At 34.8% G+C, this 20712-nt stretch overlaps 1 protein-coding gene across 1 annotated transcript in view; it reads right to left on the reverse strand.

Annotated features, from left to right (window-relative positions):
- The window catches only part of SKAP1 (src kinase associated phosphoprotein 1), a 245162-nt gene that overhangs the window by 212904 nt on the left and 11546 nt on the right, over positions 1-20712 (reverse strand). Inside the window, exon 2 of the mRNA XM_039873716.1 lies at positions 5491-5596. Coding sequence (XP_039729650.1) covers positions 5491-5596 — 106 coding nt within the window. The remainder of the gene's footprint in view (positions 1-5490; positions 5597-20712) is intronic.

The following is a 20712-nucleotide window of genomic DNA, read 5'->3' on the forward strand; positions in this document are numbered from 1 at the left end:
ATAGCGATACCATAAAAGAAATCAAATAGAGGATTCGAGGTTGCATTGGTCACGTTTGCATTCTTGTAACATTTGGGAGAAAAAAATAATTCTAAACAACATTTTGGGGGAGGCAACTTAAAAAGAAAATGTAAGAAGGGGAATCTTCAGTCGAATCAGTCAGTGTTATAAGAAATAACCTCAGAACACAGAGTTGGGCTCCTGACAGCCAGCCCAGTGCTCTTGCATTTCTCTACCCTTTGCTCCAGTTTCACTGTATCAGGAGGTCGACACACAGTAGGTCTGTATCAGAAATGAGAGAAATCAAGCAAATGAGAGGAAACTGCAGTCAGAAAAGTCCTGCACGACAAGGTTCTTGGAGATCCACAAATAGGTGAGTACAGAGAGGCACTTTTTGTCACTGGCTTTCTGTAAGCAGAGAAAATAGTACAGCACAGGGACAAAAGACTAGCTCCAGATCAAATGAGAATGAAAATCGAGGCTAACGCAAATGGTAGTAAAATGAAGACAGTAATTTCATACAAATGATCTTTTCCCATGATGCATGAATTAAGAGCCTCCATTTAAAGACAAATAGAAAAGCTTCATGTATTAAAAAATTGACCCTGAGGATTTCTTGAGACCTTCCAAGATAAATCCCATTGAGTAGATAACAGGAATGCACCAAAGTGATAACGATGGCTGTAATTCTATCAAGAGTAAAGCAAATTTCAGTAAACTATCTGGCCAAAGAGTAGTACTCAGCTTATTATTCTAATGGGTTAGTTCAACCTGAAGGGTGCAAGCTCGGTTACCTGCCTGCCTCCTAGATTACATTTCAAAATTCCTTTCACTCTTGATAGAATATATTATTCTGTTTAAAGAGCTCAGCACTGAGAAGTTTTAATAAAGTTTTGAAAAGGAACAAATTTATTCATCCAAACTTTTTTTTTAAGACCCACCTATTATTACTTAGAATAAAAAATACTGAAACATTATTATATATTTATTTTAGGGGATGCCAAAAGAGAAAAGCTTCTGTACCCTAATACCATCATACCAGACCAGTGTAAAAAAAAAAAATAGAGCTATTTAATCATGGAGCTGGTACCAAACCCAAGATACCCACACAAGTGAAAGAATAAACAAAGAAATCCTCATCATAAAATTAAAAAGAGAGTTATACATTTCAAGGCTGCTTTGAAAGGACAGGAGACTTGCTATGAAAGAATGCATAATAAGATGATCTTCCTTTCCAGGTTAAGCCAAGAGATCGACAGCAGACAATATTATATCAGTCTTATTTGTAGAGTATTTCAGACTAAAAAACATAACACAGCCCTCCACTCCCAGATAAGTATATCTCCAAAAATCTTTAAGACAATCGTGACTCTCAACATATACTCACTGAATAACAGTGAGCTAGTACAGGAATTTGGCATATAATTGATCACTTGAGAGCCCTGAGGCTGTTGCGGATTTTTATTTTCTTTCTTGGTTTAAGGATGTGAGGAAGGGATAGGACTAAAAAAGGAAAGAATGAATTTTTATCCTTCAAAATGTGGTCAAATTATTGCTATGACTTTTGAGCCTTTTCAGAGCTCTTTAAACTTAGATGGATTATACCAGTACCTTCTATTCTTTTTTTTTCCCTGCGTTGGCACTGGAACTCCAGTATAAGTAGCAAAATGAACAACAGCAAGAAATGTTATGAGCAAGTATGTCAACTTGCAAGTAACACAAATATATAAATAGCACATTATATATGAGTTCTCTTGATAAGCACACTTCATTTGAATGTGTTTTGTTTTGATGGTTTTAAACTCAATAACCAGCATTTAGGAAAAGTTAAACTTTCTATATAATTAATGGTAATGATATTTACAGTATGTTTACTACTGTGAAACTCATTCCCAAGAGTCATATCAGAGTAACTACTTGTCTTTATTCCTATAGTACAAAGGCATGTGAATGACATATTCTTAAGCTAAATCCTGTTTTAAAGCTAAATCCATGTTAACCTGAAAAGAAAAACTTGAAGTTCCCAAAGAAAACTGGAATCACTTTTATAATATTTGTACTAATGTATCGTGTTTCACGCAGAGCTATATACTAACCACTCACGATGAGACATGTTCAAGACACTCTTTCAGCCTATACTTTAAACGTCCTGGGGTTTGTGGGTTTTGACCATAACCCTGTTACATAAAATTATTTCTTTATTTCTTTCCATTCCAATGTGCTATCAATCTACCTGTCTCTTTTTGAAACTCCTTTAGGTTTCACAAAAGGAAACAATACTCCAAATTTGTTTCTATTGGCTCCGGCCTTTACAGTGAGCATAAAGGACTAGTTGTTCCAAAATAAGCCACTGTGAGAGAATTTATCCCTATGTCGGTAATAAAAATATTCTATTTTCTTCATCCCTTCCCCCGCTCTCCATGTATTCTTCCTGTCAGATGGCTTCCCCTGAATCAAACCTAAAAAATGCTCTGTTTCTCCAAATGCATAAGAATGGCATACAGCGTCTGAGTGTAGACCATGTCTGCTTCATTCCAGGTGTCTCACATCTGGTACTGATCCTGCAGTGACCACTGTAATAAAACAGGAAGAGCCACTGCCTGGCTTTCATTCTAATCATTCTCTAAAGAGCTCAATGAAAACTTGGACTAGGAATATGAAAGATGCAGTTTTCAGGGAGAAGATTTAAATGAGGAGGCAGTTTGAAAAAGAGCAACAAACATCACAGCTCAGGACATTAAATACCACAATAGGGCTTCATCTCCTTGGCATCACAGACTGTCATCCATTTTTTATCTTACATGGAAAACATTATCCTTCATTGGTCACACTGTTAAACCAAAAAAACTCATGTGTAGGTAGAAATACAGATACAATTTTACTTTTTGTTTTTAAGTCTGGGAGGGGCGAGAATAGCTAAGCTACTTGTACTGAAAAACAGATGAGCACTTGGAGGACACCCATGACTCCTGACATAAGCAAAATTTCCTAAGGTCAGTCACTCTAGACAATAGAAAGGTGGTAAATGGCACATTATAACAGCTGTGATGGAGTCAGATGCTTTAATTTACAGCAAGTCCACAGCCTTGACAAACACTACTGAATTCCAAACCCCCATAAAAAATAAGGCCATACCCCTAGAGTTTACCAAGAATCAAAGGCAGTGTTATTTTCACTTCTCTCCACCCCTTTCATTCTTAAGCAGCACAACATGGAGGAAAGAAAGGAACTAAAGCAAGGACATGGCAAAGATACAGTTGTACCTTCCAAACGAGCCCTGATGTGCCAAATTATAGTTTTAGATAGGTTCCTACCCCGATCCAAATTTACCAAATCCTTAAAATATTATCGCTTTAATATGACTAAAAATAAAACTTTAAAAATAACTTTCTATAATTCTTTTCATGTTACTCAGCATTTAACTCTCAAGTTTGATGACTTCCAAATCTCTTTTTGGACACAACTGCCCCACAACAAAAGCACAAGCTTTCAGTGCTTTCAAACCAACTGGTATCGATACATATAAGTGCAAAACACTGATCAGTCATAAATGAGACTACGGAGGCAATATGGCTGAAGAAGATGATTCAGTAAAACAAGGGTTACAGTAACAGGATAATGATTGAATGGGTAGATATAAAGCAACTTCAAACAGCTTGCCAAAGGAAAGCCTCATTTTTCCATTTTCTTGTGCAGTATCTAATTTCTGGCTCCTCATTTCCTCCGTGATCTGATAATTCTGAATTCTAAATAAAGTGTCATCTTTCTTGCAACAAATCAATGAACAGAAAACACCCATCCACAATGCAGATGTTTCCTAAAGCTTCTGCTGATGATTTCCTGAATGTCTATCCCACAAACCACACAGCAAGTTCTTTAAGAACAAGGAAACTTCTCTACACCATAACAAACATAGCTTCTATGTGCGTGTGCATGAGTGTGTGTGTGTGCGTGTGTATACATTTTTAAAAAAGAGGACTAAGAAGTAATATGCAACTGATAACAATGAGTCACCACAAAATCGCCTTTTGTTACCAATTTCAGATTGAAATTTAGCCCTTTCCAAATGCTGTGGTACAAACATATGAAAAGAAAATTCCTACTCATTGTATATTTGTCCCTACAGATACAGTAAAATTGTTTTTGTATTCCTTATAACAGATTTATACCAATAGCACCCCCATATACACAATTATATTTTGGGCATCCCTCTCCCTATAATACAATTTAAAATAATTCCACCTGTGTTCCTCCTGCTAGCCTTATAATAATCCTATAATATAAAGATCAGTTTTGTATTATTAAAAAATAAAAAATTCTATGGGTTACTAAGTAAGCCTTCAGGGTCACAACGAAGCCTGAGCTTATCTACTAATAAAGTAACATACGACAAAGTTAGTTTTTAAACACTCTTCCAGCCTACCAAAAATTATAGATGTTCTCACTTTTGCAAAAACCTCCCATCTTCTGTATTCAGTTTGTTTCAATTATTCAGGGCAACCCAGGCTGATAATTACACAGTCCCCAGTTGCTGAGTAAAAGTGATGCTTAATTAGCCAGCAGGAAAGATCGATTAAGATCCAGCAGGGCAACTTGTGAGGTTCTCTCACATTCCTGGAGGGAATAGATTCTGGCTGTGCCCTTTGAAAGGATAAAATTCCCTGCTTCTAAAGAGTTTCAGTGAGGTTTCTTAAGTGGATACTAAGATCGGTCAGCCACACGAATTAATTCCCAGTTATAAACCTGCAGATGCTCTCCCTTTTCTAAGAGAACTCGGTTCTAACATTCTGAATCACATTGCTATGGCGTTGGAAAAGGCTTAAAGTAGTATTCGCTGATCCTCAACTTTCATTTAGTTACCACATTTTTAGTAAGAAGTGGTTGAGAAATATATTGTAAAGGAATTTTTCACTTCTTTCTCCCCCACACAGGTGTATGCATTTGTCAGATGCTCACATTCTAAAAGTCACAAATTAAGTCAGGACCTTTTTTAAAAAAAGAAAAACTTAAAGAGCACGATATCCAAACCCAATCTGATTCCAATATGGTCAAAGAATCAGTCTAGGTTAAATTTTCTATTAGGAAAGGAGATGTGGAAATAAAACTAGGACAAACAGTCACAATGAAAATTAATGACCTCACACTGCCTATCGTCTTCCCTTTAGTAACCTGGATAAGCATAAATGTTTAGCTTTTCACACATTTTGCAAAAGTGTTCAATAAAGACCAACATAACAATCCAAAGCTAAAAGTAGAATAATTATCTTAAGATATGTAATTATCAAAATATTTACATTCTGGTAAACTACATAACTATGCCTGCCTACCTCCAATCCAATGCAGAAAATATTTATTAAGCCTCTACCTAGTATAAAAAACTCTGATAAGTATGTCTTACCTTGTTAATTTATACAGTATTAAAGTAGACTTTACTAATTATAAATTGTTTTAAGGCTTAGGAAGAAGAATAATCGAACCATTTGTACAAACCTAGTTTTGATTTGCTGAAAGCCCCGAAGAATGTGGTCTCTGTGGTCCCTGGCAACAGCACTGAGGTTCTCATTCCTCAAACCTTCCGCCAGAAACTCCTCAGCATCTAAAAGAAAAGAAAAGTTGATCAGCAGAAAAGATGTACTGAGGGAGAAAGAGGAAGATCTGAAGAATTAAAAAATAAATATTATTTTCTCTTTAAAAACTTTAAATTTGCAGAACAATGTGAACATACTTAATGCCACAGACCTGTCCACTTAATAATGGTTAAAATGGTAAATTTTATGTTATGTATATTTTACCAGAATAAAAAATAAATAAAACTTTACATATGCCTATAAGTGATACTTTTCGATAATCTAAGAACTCGTTTTGAATTTAGAATGCATATATTACAACAAGAAAAAACTATTTCCTAAACCATTTTAAAGAAAATTTAAATAGGAATTACCACTGATGGCAGAGGATGGACTGTCATTTTCATAAACATATAAATATTACAAGCACTTCATAAAAGGTCACAGGTCAATAGAAGCTAGAAATACCAATAAACAGAGCTGAAATAAAAAATAGAGCTAACCTGTAAAATCAAGAACAAAAAGGACAGGCATTAAAGAAGAAAAATTAATCAACAGATGCATCATCAATGAAAATGACAGTGAAACCAAGTAAAGGAACCCACATGAAAAAGAAAAATGTGTCCAAGAGAAGGAAACTGTAATTAATGTGAGCATAGATTATAAAATAGGGATATGAAACAAATATATAATATGAAACAAATCATGTTATGTTGAAAGAAACTGGGAAGGGGGACCTACAAATTTTCAAAGACAAAATACTGTGATAATGATTACAATTGCTAGAAATACTAGCTACATGCTTTATTATGCATAAAAGGGTTATCATCCCTAAAAAGTATATAAATAATATAGTTAAAAATTTTCACCTCTAAAAATAGTGCCTGTAATATGAAACTGTATCATATATACTATCAAAATAAGGTTATAAATTTATACAGTTGGGTTACATAAGCATGCTTAAAATTTTGTTTTATACTCAGAGCTTTCAGCGACACCAAACAAAAAATCCTAGATTGCCATCACAAAGACTTTTGATGAGGATACAGGATTTATATACAAAAATCAATTGTATTTCTATATAGTAGCAATGAACATACTAAAAATAAAATTAGAAAAGTTGCATTTAAGGTAGCACAAAACAGAGTTAAACACATAGGAATATATTTAACAAAAGAAGCATAGAACTTAAACTCTGAAAACTGCAAAATATTGTTGAAAACGTTAAAGCCTTAAATGGAAAGGCAGCTCATGTTCACAGATGAGAAGACTTACTATTGTTAAAATACAAGTATTCCCCAAATTGATTCAAAGATTCAAAGCAATCCCTATCAAAATCTGACCTGGCTTTTTTTCTAGAAATTGACAAGCTGATCCTAAAATTCATTTGGAAAGTCAAGGGACTCAGAATAGCCAAAGCAATTTTGAAGGGAAAAAAAATCTGCAGGACTCACATATTTTATTTCAAAATTTACTATAAAGCTGTGGAAATCAAGACAATATGGTACTGGTGTAAAGATAGACATATAGATTAAAAGAATAGAATTGAGAATTTAGAAATAAACCATCACATTTATTAACTTTTGACAAGGATACCAAGACAATTCAATGGGAAAGAATAGTTTTTTTTAACAAATGGTGCTAAAACAACAATATCCACATGCACTACAATAAAGTTGAACTCAAACAATATACAAAAATTAACCGAACCAAAGACCTAAATGTAAAAGCTAAAACTGTAGTACTCCTAGAAGAAAACAGGTGTAAATCCTTGTGACCTTGGATTAAACAATAGTTTCTTAGATATAACATCAAAGAATAAGCAACAAAAGAAAAAATAAATTGCTTATCAGCAAAATTAAAAACACTGTGCTTCAAAGGATGCCATCAGAAAGTAAAAAGACTACTGATAGAATGAGAGAAAAATTTTGCAAATCATATAGCTGATGAGATTTATATGTAAAATATACAAAAAACTCTTACAATTCAATAATAAAAAGACAAATAATCCAGTTTAAAAATGAACAAAGGATATGAATAGACATTTATCTGAAGAAGAAATACAAATGGCCAATAAGCACATTAAAAGATGCTCAACATCAACAGTCATCAAATAGCCATACAAATTAGAACCACAATGAGATACCTTTCACACCTGGGAGGATAGCTACAGTCAAAAACTGGACAATAATGAGTTCCAATCAAGACGGTGGAATAGGTAAATGCTGTGCTAGCATCCTCCCACAACCACATCAAAATTACAAAATTACAGAACAACCATCTTTAAGAATCGCCTGAAATCTAGCTGAATGGAAGTCCTATAATTAAGGATATACAGAAGCCACATTGAGATTGGCCGGAGGGGCAGAGATAAGGAAAGGGCTGGGCCCATATTCACGTGTGGCAGTTAAAAATCAAGAGAGAGAGATCTCAGCTGAAGAGGTCCTCACCAAGGAGCAGAGGGTCGCAACCCCACACCAGGCTCCAGATCTGAGAAGAGAAGTCCCCATAACTTCTGGCTGTAAAAACCAGTGGGGATTGTGGCTGAATGAGATGGAGGGCTACTGAAGTCCCAGGAATTCCTCCTACAGGGCCAGTACACAGAATAACTCACTGATGGACTCATTTGCTCTGAGCCCCGGCACTGGGGCAGCAGCTCAAAAGATGCCAGAGACATACAAATAAGAACTGAATTGTCTGGCTTCAGGGCAAGAGCTGGAGGGCCAGCTTTCTCCCAGCCAGAAGTGCTGGCAGAAGCCATTGTTCCTTTGTTGAATCCTCCACCCCTGCCTCGACCCAGCCTCTACACGAAGGCAGCCACCATATCCGAGTCTCTACCAAACTAGCTAATACCATTCACCCTGCTCTGGTGATTTTCTGAGACCCTGCCCCATCCAACTTGTGGGCCCACCCAAGCTGCTTCTATTGGCTTTTCCATACAAGCAGCCTGTCTTGGCTCATGTTTCAGACTTTCCTAAAATCTCTCAAAGGTTCACAAATCCCAAACAAGCAGCATCTGGTCTCAGTATGTCCCGTACCACTTGCTGAGCAGCCCCAAGCCCAGCACTAGCAGCAGCCGGCCTCAGTTCGTAGCTTAGCTTTTCCCAGGCACCACCAACCCCAACACAAGTGGCATCAATCTGAAGATTACTTTGTAGCTCACAGTGAGTGGCCCCAGGTAGGACCCAGGCAGCGGCTGACCTTGGCCTGCACCTAAGCACCTCTCAAGATGCACCAAAATGAGCACACCTGGTGGCCAGCTTCAGACCACACCAGAGCACCATCCAACCATCTCCACTATGACACAGTCAAAAGGAAGACGGGGCAGGCACTAAGGCCCTGCTAAAGCAAATCCTGCTCCATAGGGTCAGCCCCCGCACAATAGCTCCTCCACTATAGTCACAGCCAGTCCTGAGAGTCAATCCTTCCCAGTGACATACCAACAGCCTGAGAGTCAATCCTTCCCACTGACATACCAACAGCAATCAAAGCTCAACTACAACAGGAAGGCACACACAACCCATACTAGGGATACACCTGGAGCGCTCAGCTCAGGTGACCAGTAAAACTGCATCACTGGGCCCCACAGGACATCTACTACATAAGGCCACTCTACTAAGAATGGGAGACATAGCAACTCTACCTAATACATAGAAACAAACACAGGGAGACAGTTAAAATGGGAGACAAAGAAACATGTCCCAAAATGAAAGAATACAACAAAGCTCCAGAAAAATAATTAAACTAAATGAAGACAAGCAATCTACCAGATACAGAATTCAAAACACTGGTTATAATGATCTCAGTGAAAACTTCAACAAAGAAATAGGAAACATAAAAATGAAGATAGAAAACATAAAAAAGAACCAGTCAGAAATGAAGAATACAATAACTGAAATGAAGAATATACTACAGGAAATCAACAATAGATTAGATGAAGCAGAGCATAGAATCACTGATTTGAAAGATAAGGTATCAGAAAACACCCAATCAGAACAGCAACAAGAAAAAAGAATCCAAAGAAATAAGGATAGTTTATGGGGCTTCTGGAACAATATCAAGCATACCAACATTCACATCATAGGGGTACCAGAAGGAGGAAAGAGAGAGCAAGGAATTGAAAACCTATTTGAAGAAATAATAACTGAAAACTTCACTAATCTTCCAAAGAAAATAGACATACAAGTCCAGGAAGCACAGAGAGCTCCAAATAAGATGAACTCAGAGAGGCCCAAACCAAGACACATCATAATTAAAATACCAAAGGTTAAAGACCTTTTAAAGGGGAAACTCAAGAGAAACTCCCTCTCTTCCCCTCACTCCCCTTTGCTTTAATCACAAGCACTTAAAAGCAGCAAGAGAGGACCTGGTTCCATAGTGTAGCAGTTAGCACGTCTGCTTTACATGTAGAAGGTCCTGGGTTTGTGCCCCAGTGGAGCCACGGTCCATGGTCTATGGCCATGCCACCCTTAACAAGTCCAATGTCCAATCTTGGAAGTTAAGCAGGGTCAGGCCTGGTTAGTATTTGGATAAGAGACCACCTAGGAAGACCAGGTGCTGTAGGCATAAAAAATTAAAAAAAAGGCAGCAAGAGAAAAGCTGTTACCTACAAGGGAGCTTCCATAAGACTGTCAGCTGATTTCTCAACAGAACCTTCGCAGGCCAGAAGGCACTGACATGAAATATTCAAAGTGATGAAAAGCAAGGACTTACAACCAAGATTACCCTACCCAGCAAAGCTATTATTTAGAATAGGAGGACAAATAAAGAGCTTCCAAGACAAGAAAAAGCTAAAGAAGTTCACCAAATGAGTATTACAAAAAATGTTAGAGGGACTTTTTTAAGAAGAAGAAAAAAAAAAGATAAAAAATATGAATAGTAAAATGACAGTAACTACATATCTATCAACAATTACTTTAAATGTGAATAGATTAAATGTTCCAATCAAAAGACATACAGTGGCTGAATGGATAAGAAAACAAGACCCTTACATATGCTGCCTATAAGAGAGTGGAGAGTGGCCACTATATTGGATGGTGCAGGTATAGAGGATTTAAATAATATAAATAATAAGATAGGTAATAGAAGTGAACTAAACTCTGTAACCTAAAAATAGAATACACTCTTTACGTATGGCATGGAAATTTATAAATATTGATTAAGCACTGGATTACAAAGAAACAATAATTTTTTAAAAACTCAAAATTAGAAAAATCTTATTTTATGACCACAATGAAATAACACTAATTTTAAAGAGCAAACAAATCCCTTCATACTAAGACACTGAAAACACACTCCTATCTATATCGTGAGTCAAAAAGGAAACCCAAAACTACAATTACCACCTATTGAAAAAATAGCCTGTGTAAAATATCATATGACCAGCATTGTACAGTGTGACAAATCATAGACTTCAATATTTCCAGTATTAAATAATAAAGAATGAAAATAAATTCTATAAACACCAAACTCAAGAAATCAGAAAAGAGCAATAAAACAAGCCTGTGGAACACAGGAGAAAGGAAACAATAAAGATAAAAGCAGAATTACTAAATCAGAACAGTGGTTATCTAACAGTACTCTCTGGAGTCATAAACTTCTGATAAGAAAGAAAAGTTGGGGGAGGTCAAGTGAGTGGGAATCTAGGAAACTCCCTCTTTTCCCCTCACTCCCCTTTGCTTTAATCACAAGCACTTGGCTTTTATCTATTTTTACACTGGGATTTCACACAAAATTTTAATTTTGAAAAGGGTTCCACTGCATGACTTAGTAGTTAAAAACCACTGAACTTAAAAAGTGGAAAAAAGTACAAGAGCTGGGATTTTTCAGTGGTAAGGGGGAAATCCAATAAATTGATAAACCATTAGCAAATGTAATTAAGGAAAAAGGAGAGAAAGCACAGAAATGAGGCAGAATAAAGGGGAGTACTGACAAATACAGAAAAATTTAAAAGATAATGTGATGAGATTTCAAGTTATTTTAATTTTCTTATTTGTGCTTTTACATACAATTTGAGTTTTATGAGAGTACATATCACTTTTCCCCTTTAAAAGGTAATTTTCAAAAATGAAGTGCTATATAAACAAAATAAAATGCCATGCAAAAAAATTTGAAAATCTCAATGAAACAGTTTCTAAGAAAAATATAAATTTCTAAAACTGAATTGAGAAATGGAAAACCTAAATCCTGAATAGATGAATAACCAGTGTATGTGTGTGTGTGCGGTGGGGGGGAGGGATGGGGTGGGAATGTTTCCCCAACAATTTTTAAGAAGTTCAGATTCATATAGTTTTATAGATGTCTTTCAAACTTTTAATAAATAATTCTGACACTATATAAACTATCCCAGAATACAGAAGAAGAGAAAAAGCTTCTCAAATCATTTAGAAAAAGTAGCATAAACCTGGTTCTAGAAAAACACAAAAAGGAATCAGTTTTAAGTTAATACAGATTTTTAAAAATTCTAAATAAAGTAGTAGTTGATCAAAACTAGCAGTATATTAAAATAATGATACACAGTTTATCCTAGGAATGTAAAGATGTTTCAATATTATTAATCTAGTACATATTTATTTAACAGGTTAAAAGAGAAATTTATACAAGCTTCCTGGTAAATGGCAAAAACCTCATCTGATAATATCTATTTGTGACAAAACTATATTAAATAGAAGTAAAGGAATACCATCTTAACCTAAAGAATATATATATATACGTATATATATATATTCTTTATATATATACGTATATATATATATATATATACACGTATATATATTCAGCATCGTATTTATGGCTGAAAAACTAAAGTCATTATCATTAAAGAGCAAGATTGGTTTGCCAGCTACTCTCACTCTCACTATCAATTAACATTGTTCTGGAGGTTTTAGACATAAAGAAGCCTAAAGAGGAGAAAAAAACTATCATTATATGCAGATATTATAACCAAATACATATAAGCTTAAAACTATGAACTTGAAACTTTTAGAAATTGCAAGAATTCATAGGGTAACCAGAAGATAAATATTTTAAAAATCAATAGCTTTTTGTGTAACAGTAGAATAGCTTGTGTTGGACTAACTTTCCCACAGTTAAGAATTGTCAGCAGGGGACAAAATATAAAAAAACAACTATTTTAAGGCATAAAACAGCAGCCAAAAGAAGGCAGAAATTGTCAGGGATTTGATCTTTGAAAGAAAGGAACTGTGGGGTGAGACTTGTGTTTATACAGCTTTTCACCTAAGGTTACTCCTAACCCATGTGCTATAGAGTTGCTGAGGAGCACCCTTAGACAAAAAGCTTAGTGGACTGTGGGACATCAAATGCCAGAACTTACATACTATATTTAGAGTCCTGGAAGAAAAGCAAAACAAGAACAGGACAGAAAATGTACCAGAAGAAATAATAGCTAAAAATGTCGCCAGTTTGGTGAAAAACATCAATTTACAGATTCAAGCAGTTCAGTGGACCACAAGCAGGATAAATAATTAAACACACACACACACACACACACACACACACACACACACACAAAACTAAACATTATGGTCAAACTGCAGAAAACCAAAGATAAGGAGAAAAATTTCAAAGAAGCCACAGAAAACGACCCATTATATATAAGAGAATAAAGATAGAAATGAGAGTTGACTTTTCATCAAAAATAATGGGAGCTGGAAGACACTGGAATGACATATTTAAAGTGCTGAAGTGGGGTGCGGGGGAGGACCTGTCAACCCAGAATCCTATATCCAGTAAAAACAGTTGTCAAAATGTGAAGGCAAAATACAGACATTTTTCAGATAAATAAAAACTGAGAAAATTCTTTGCTAGGAAAGCTGCACTAAAATTGTACGCTTGAAACCTATATAATTTTATTAACCAATGTCACCCCAACTAATTTAAAAAAAGAAAAAGAAAAAAGAAATCTAAAAGAAGTTCATCAGCTGAAGAGAACCGATACCAGAAGGAAACTCAGATCAACAGGAGCACCAAAATGCTAAGTATGTGGGTAAATATAAAATATTCTCACTTTTTCCCCTCTTATTCTTAATTTCTTCAAAAGATAACTGGCAATTTAAAGCACAGATAAACATTGCATTGTGTGGATTATAACATATGCACATGTAAAATAAATATATGACAACAATATAAGAGAGGATGGGGAAAAGGGAATAAATGAAATCCTTTTAGTAGTAAGATATTCACTCTCAGTAGACTGTGATAAGATAAGGAGCATATTGTAATCACTGGAGCAACCCTAACAAACAAAATAAAGAGGTCAATGTTCACCTAAAACTAATGTAAAATAATATTGAATGTCAAAAACAATCATAAGGATGTAGAGTTTTAAAAATAAATTAAAATGGAATACTGAAAAGCATTTGATTAATTTTTTAAAAGACAAGTATAACAAAAAATATGTGACAACTGTAAAACAAAGAGTTAAATGTAAGACCCTAAATCCATTCATCACAATAATTATGTTAGATGTAAATGAACTAAACACTCTAATTAAAAAACAGAGAATGTCTGGCTAAATAAAAATATAAGACCCAATTTTACTCTGTCTACAAAGGACATATTTCAAATATAAAGATACAGGTAGGCTGAATATAAAAGAATGGAAATGATATAGTATGTAAACAGTAAGCATAAGGAAGTTTGAATGGCTGTAGTAATGTCAGACAAAGTAGACTTCAAGACAGGGAGTATTACCAGAGATAAAGAGGGATATTTCATTAACGATGAAAGGGCCAAGTCATAAGAAAGATATAACAATCATAAATGTGTATGCGTGTAATAACAGAGCTTCAAAATATCTGAAGAAAACTCCACCAGAACTGAGAAAAAGTCATATCCACAATTATAGCTGGAGATTTTACCATCCTCTCTCAGAAACTAATAGAACAACTAGACAAATAATTAGTAAGGAGCTAGAGACCTAAACAACACTCTCAATCACTTTGACCTAATTAGCATCCTAAGAATGCAACATTTAACCACTGTAGAATACACATTGTTTTAAGTGCAAATGGAATGTTCACCAAGATATACCTTATTCTAGGCCATAAAATAAGCCTTAATAAACACTAAAAGTCTAAAACTTTACAGAGTATGTTCCCCGGCCACAAAAGAATTAAGTTAGAAATCAATAACAAGGAGATTTCTAAAAAGCCTCAACAATTTTAAACGATATAAATCAAAGAAGAAATATTCTATTTTGGACAAACTTAATATTTCAAATAGAATGATTATAAAATACATCATCCCCAAATTTGTAGGATGTGTGGATGTCCATGCATAAGGAAAATATATCGTTATAAATGCTCATGTTAGAGAAAAAAATATGGTTTAAAATTAATGATCTAAGTTTCACCTTAAGAAGCTAGAAAAAGAATAGCAAATTAAATCCCAAGTAGGAAAAAAATAATAAAGATAAGAGCAAAAATCAATTAAATAGAAAGCAGAAAAATCATTGATTGGTTCTTTTAAAAGACCAATAAATTTGATAAACCTCTAACAGGTTTATCAAGATTCGTTGTAGGAAAAAAGAGAAAAACACAAATTACCAATATCAGGAATGAAGAAGGGACATTATGAAAAACTTCACAGAAGTTAAAAGAATAATAAGGGGATATTAGCAACATCTTTTTGCCAATAAATTTGATAACTTAGATTAAACCAACAAATTCCTTGAGAAACACAACTTACCAAAATGTACACAAAATGAAATACAAGATCCAATTAGCCCTATATCTACAAAAGAAATTGAATGCGTAGTTATAAAAAACCTTTCCAGAAAAAAAAGCCAGGCCCCAATGATTTCACAAGTGAATTCTATCAAACATTTAAGGTAGAAACAACACCAATCTTATACAAACTCTTACAGAAAATAGAGTAGGGTGAACACTTTCCAATTCATTCTATGAAGCCACTATAAAACTGATATTGAAACTTGATAAAGATATTAAGTGAAGAAAATTTACAGACCAGTATATAATAACATTTCCCCTTCAGTTTAGAAGATGATGTTACTCACGGTGAATGTGATCTGAAAGTGCCTGAGCAGTGCAGCTCAGAACACGCCACTTACCACCAAACAGAGAAGAGACTTTAAAAGATCCCTCAATACATCACCTCCCTTATTTAATCAAGTTCACCACTTTGTCTGATGGGTTTTCTATTAGGTGACCAATCATTTTAAAACAAAATCTTTTGTAATATAAACATCATATCATACCACATCAGAAGACCTTGGGCTACCTCTGAGGTAGATACTACTGTCCCATTTTCTGGATGAAAAAGCTAAAATTAAGAAACTTGCTCCCAAGTTATATACCTAGCAAGTGGTGTAGCCAAGATATGAACCCAGGTAGTCTGGCTCCAGAGCCTGAGCTCTTAATCACTATCCTGTACTGTATATTAATGTAGTAATATAAGTTCAGGTAATAAATTATGATGCAAACATTTTTGAATACTATGTAACATTAAAGTATTTAGATAGATTGAGAGGAGGAAAGGAAGAAAATATATTTCTCAGACTTTAGAAAACAAACACAAACATATTTTACTTTTCTTATAATAAAAAAGGTATTACTGCTCATTGTAAAAAATTTGGAAAATAAAGAAATCGATATAAGGAAGAAAATTACAATTACTTACAATCCTACCACTCTCAGTTTTTATTCTCTGCTAACATGACCTTTCATCCTCATTTACAAAAATTAGATATCAAATGTTTTGAGGTTTTTACACTTAACATTGGTTATATCTTAGATCCATATAACAAAATATATAGCCGTTTAAAAATAATATTCATGAAGAAAATGTAAGTCATTCAAAAAATTTTCACAGTGTATTTTCAATACAATACTGAAGAAGGAGGAGAAAGAGGAGAAACAAAGTTGGAGGACTGACATTACTCAACTTGAAGTCTTACTAAATACTACCATGATCAAAAGTGGTATCGTCGAAAGAACAGACACACAGATCAATGGAATAGAACAGAGAGCCTAGAAATAGACCCACGTAAACACAGTCAACTGATCTTTGACAAAGGAGCAAAGGTAATTTAAAGGAGAGGACAGTCTTTTAACAAATGGGGCTGTTATTCACAGTAGCCAAGGCATGGAAACAACCTAAGTGTTCTTCTATGGATGACTGGATAAAGAAGATGTGGTACATATATACAAAGGCATACTACTCAGCCATAAGAAAAGATGAAATACTGCCATTTGTAACAACAAGTATGGATCTTGAGTTCCATCCTAAGTGAAAGAAGACAGAAAAGGACAAGAACCATATGATTTCATTCAAATGTGGGATATAAAGCAGAAAACGGCAAACGAATAAACAAAACAAACAAAAAACTCATAGACGCAGACCACAGTATGATGATTACCAGAGAGGAAGGGGGTGGGGGAAGGATGAAGAGAGTAAAGAGGGTCAAATATATAGTAATGGAAGACTTGATTTTGGGTGGTGAGCACACAATGCAATATACAGATGATACAATATAGAATTGTACACTTGAAACATATAATTTTATTAACCAATATATATATATCTCCCAATAAATTTAATAAATAAAAAAGGTGGTGCTGGAACAACTGGACAAATGAAAAAAAGACAGAGATCTTTACGCCCTTCATAAAAACTAACTAAAAGTGAAACATAGACCTAAATATAACATGCAAAACTATTAAATCTTAGAAAATAACATAGAAAATGTAGGTGGCTTGGGTTTGGCAATGAGTTTTTATGCACAGCACCAAAGGCATGACCCATGAAAGAAATAATTGATAAGTTAGGCTTCATTAAAATGGAAAACTGCTCTGCAAAAGACAATGTTAAGAGAATGAAAAGACAAACCACGGACTGTTGGAAAATCTTTGCAAACACGTATCTGATAAACCAAATGTACAAAGAACTCTTAAGACTCAACAATAAGAAAATGAACTACCCAATTTAAAAATGGACAAAAGATCTGAACATACACCTCACCAAAGAGGATACACAGATGACAAATAAACATAAGAAAAAGAAGAGGCGCAAGTATCCAGAACAGCAAGGAGAGGAGTCTAGAATGAATTAGAGTTGGAAACATCAGTAAGAACTCACGTTTAACTTTATAGATACAGATAATTATATGTAGAATTTTTAATAGATATACATATACATAGGGTTATTATACAAACATATATTTCTTTGCTTTGTTAGCTGAAAGAGCCTAAAAGAAACAAATCTCAGCAACAATGAGCACACCGAACATCCAGATTTGGTTTCAAATTCGGTTTTAATCTTCAATAAAAGGAGCCAAGGCTTCTTGGAGAGATGGCTGATCCTAAGACTAGGGCAAGAGATACGCAAGATGAGCCTGAAGCATGGAGCATCTTGTATTGCCAGAAAGTAAGGAAGTGCCTACATACACACACACACACACACACACACACACACACACACACACACGCACACCCACTGATGGGGCGTGTCAAAAGGGGCACAGAAACCAAGTAAAAGAGCTCCCAGTGGTCAAAGCTAGAATGATTTGAGCAATAAAATAAAGTAATACTGGATTACAACTCAAAGTATAAAATAAGTATTCATGAGTCCATATAAACAAGTAACTGAATAAATTAATAAATGGGGGAGTAGAGACAAATCTCTAGGCAGAATAATTCCAAAAATTTATGTAGCTACTTCACCTTAAAAGGAGAGAACATAACTCCCACCCCTTAAGTGCTGGCTGCACATAGAGACTTCCTTCCAAAGAACGCAGTATCGAAAGGGGAAATAGAGTAACTTTACTGTGAAGAACCCTGACAGACACTACATCAGCCAGGTGATCAAGGTCAACATCACCAGTCACAAATCATGTTCATAGTACATACCCTTGACATGTGATGAGTGTGGCACTTTACCTCTGTGATCCTCCTTCCCCAAAACTCATAGCCCTAGTCTAATCACGAGAAAAACACCATACGAATGCTAATATAGGGGCATTCTGCAATATACTTGACCAGTACTCCTCAAAACTGTTAAGCTCATCGAAAACAAGGAAAGTTTAAGAAACTGACATAGCCAAGAGGAGTCTAAGGAAACCCAATTAAATGAGGTATCCTGCATAGAAAAAGAACATTAGGTAAAAACTAAGGAAAACAGAATAAACTGTGGACTTTAGTTAATAATGTAGCAATATCAGTTCATTAATCATAACAAACGCATCCCACTAATACAACATGTAAAAATGGAGGAAACTGAGGGGAAGGGGAAAGAGGGGAACTCTGTACTACCTGTTCAATTTTTCTGTAAGTCTAAAAATTTTCTTGAAAAATAATGTCTATTAATTTTTAAAAAGTGGTATATGGTATAATCTGAACATTTTGAAAAAAAAAAAAAGGAGGAGGGGAGGAGGGATTGGGTTAAATTCACTCATTAACCCAATCTTTTTTGAGTTCTTCTTACAGGCCAATCAGGTACCGCAATAAAAACCAAAATATTAACAACAATCATCTCTAGGTGGTAGCATTATAAGCATTTTTATCATCTTCATACTCGTCTATGTTTTCTATATGTTCTAAATATATGTGTTTGAGTGTGAAAAAAGAGTAAAGTAAAAATCACTATGCAAGCGTAAGGTAATACTACTCATTGTTTGGATAGATAGACTTTAATTTTTGTTCCTCGCCCTCATCTCGCTCCGTGGTAATGGGCTCATCTGGTTCACAGTTGTGAACGGGATAGGAAGCCACGCAAGGAGAGAGAAAGTGGGGAACAAAGAAGACCCAGTAGGAGACAGTCAAAGTGTATACTTTACTCCTATAGATGATAAGTACATGTATTATTTTGAACTTCTACTCCCCTTGCTAAATTCTTATAAGTAAAATATCTGATGTAATTATATTTGTATATACTACAATTGTTAAAAGGGAATCAACAGGATATAATTATCTCCCACTGATGTCACTAAGGACAATTTGATATTTTTATTATGACTTTACTTTTTAAGTTTCACTTGAAATTACTTTTTTGAAAGCCTTCCTTTCAAAACAGTTTAAGAGTTCACATGTTAATTTAAGCCCTTGTTCCTTCACCTGCAAGTGTCATCTACTCAAGAGAACAAAATGACACAAAGATAACCTCTTCCATCTGTCTCATTAGTTTTTTTAAATCTGATCTAAAAATACACCTACAACTTACTAAATGAACAAGTGTATAACATAAAATAATTAAAGAAAATATAAATAATCAAAAGAAAGGGATACATGAGAAATTATATATCTAGTAATACATATACTTTCCAACTCATTTTATGACATCACATAACCCTGATATCAAAACTTGATAAAGATATTAAGGAAAGAAAATTACAGACCAATGTATAATACATTTGCCTTTCAATTTAGAAAATGATGCTACTTATAGTGCTTATGACCTGAAGATGTTTGAACAACCCTGCTCAGAAACATGCTCCTCACCACTGAACAGGAAAGAGATTTTAAGAGGTCCCTCAATATATCACCATTTGTTTTTAACGAAGCTCACCACTCTGTCTGGTGGGTTTTCTATTAAATGATCAACCTTTTACAAACATGATCTCTTCTAAGAGTTCTATAAACATCATGTCCTGCCACATCAGGATGCCTTGTCTCCTGCAATTGCAAAACCTGCAGCGAAAACAAATACTGTGTAAGAACACGTTTGAGGCACCTCTGATAGACAACACTCACTACACATAATATCTGGTGACCGACTGATGAGTGAGCAATACCACGTGGTATAAATGTCCTCACATCAGAAAAACAAAATCAGAAACATACCATAAAAAAATGCCACTTTTTTCTAAATTCTTCAACAAATATTTATTGAGTACTTATTATATTCTAATTACTGAAAAAGTGAATAAGACAGATCTAAACTCTATCTTAAGAGTTTAGAGTCTAACAGAGAATACACAGTTAAAAGACAACTAGAATAAATTGTGGTATGAGTTATAATAAGAAAAGTGAGTGGGGCACAGGCCCACGGTAGTGGCACCTAGTCTAAAGAAGAGGTTAAGACCTCTCAGAGAACTGACCTTTCCTCTGAAACCCCCAAATTAGCAGGCCAAGTATGTATGTTGGGGGTGGAAAGGAAGTGGGGAGTTGGA

Source organism: Pteropus medius, unplaced genomic scaffold (genome assembly GCF_902729225.1).
Source record: "Pteropus medius unplaced genomic scaffold, Ma_sr-lr_union100, whole genome shotgun sequence".
Lineage (NCBI taxonomy): Eukaryota > Metazoa > Chordata > Mammalia > Chiroptera > Pteropodidae > Pteropus > Pteropus medius.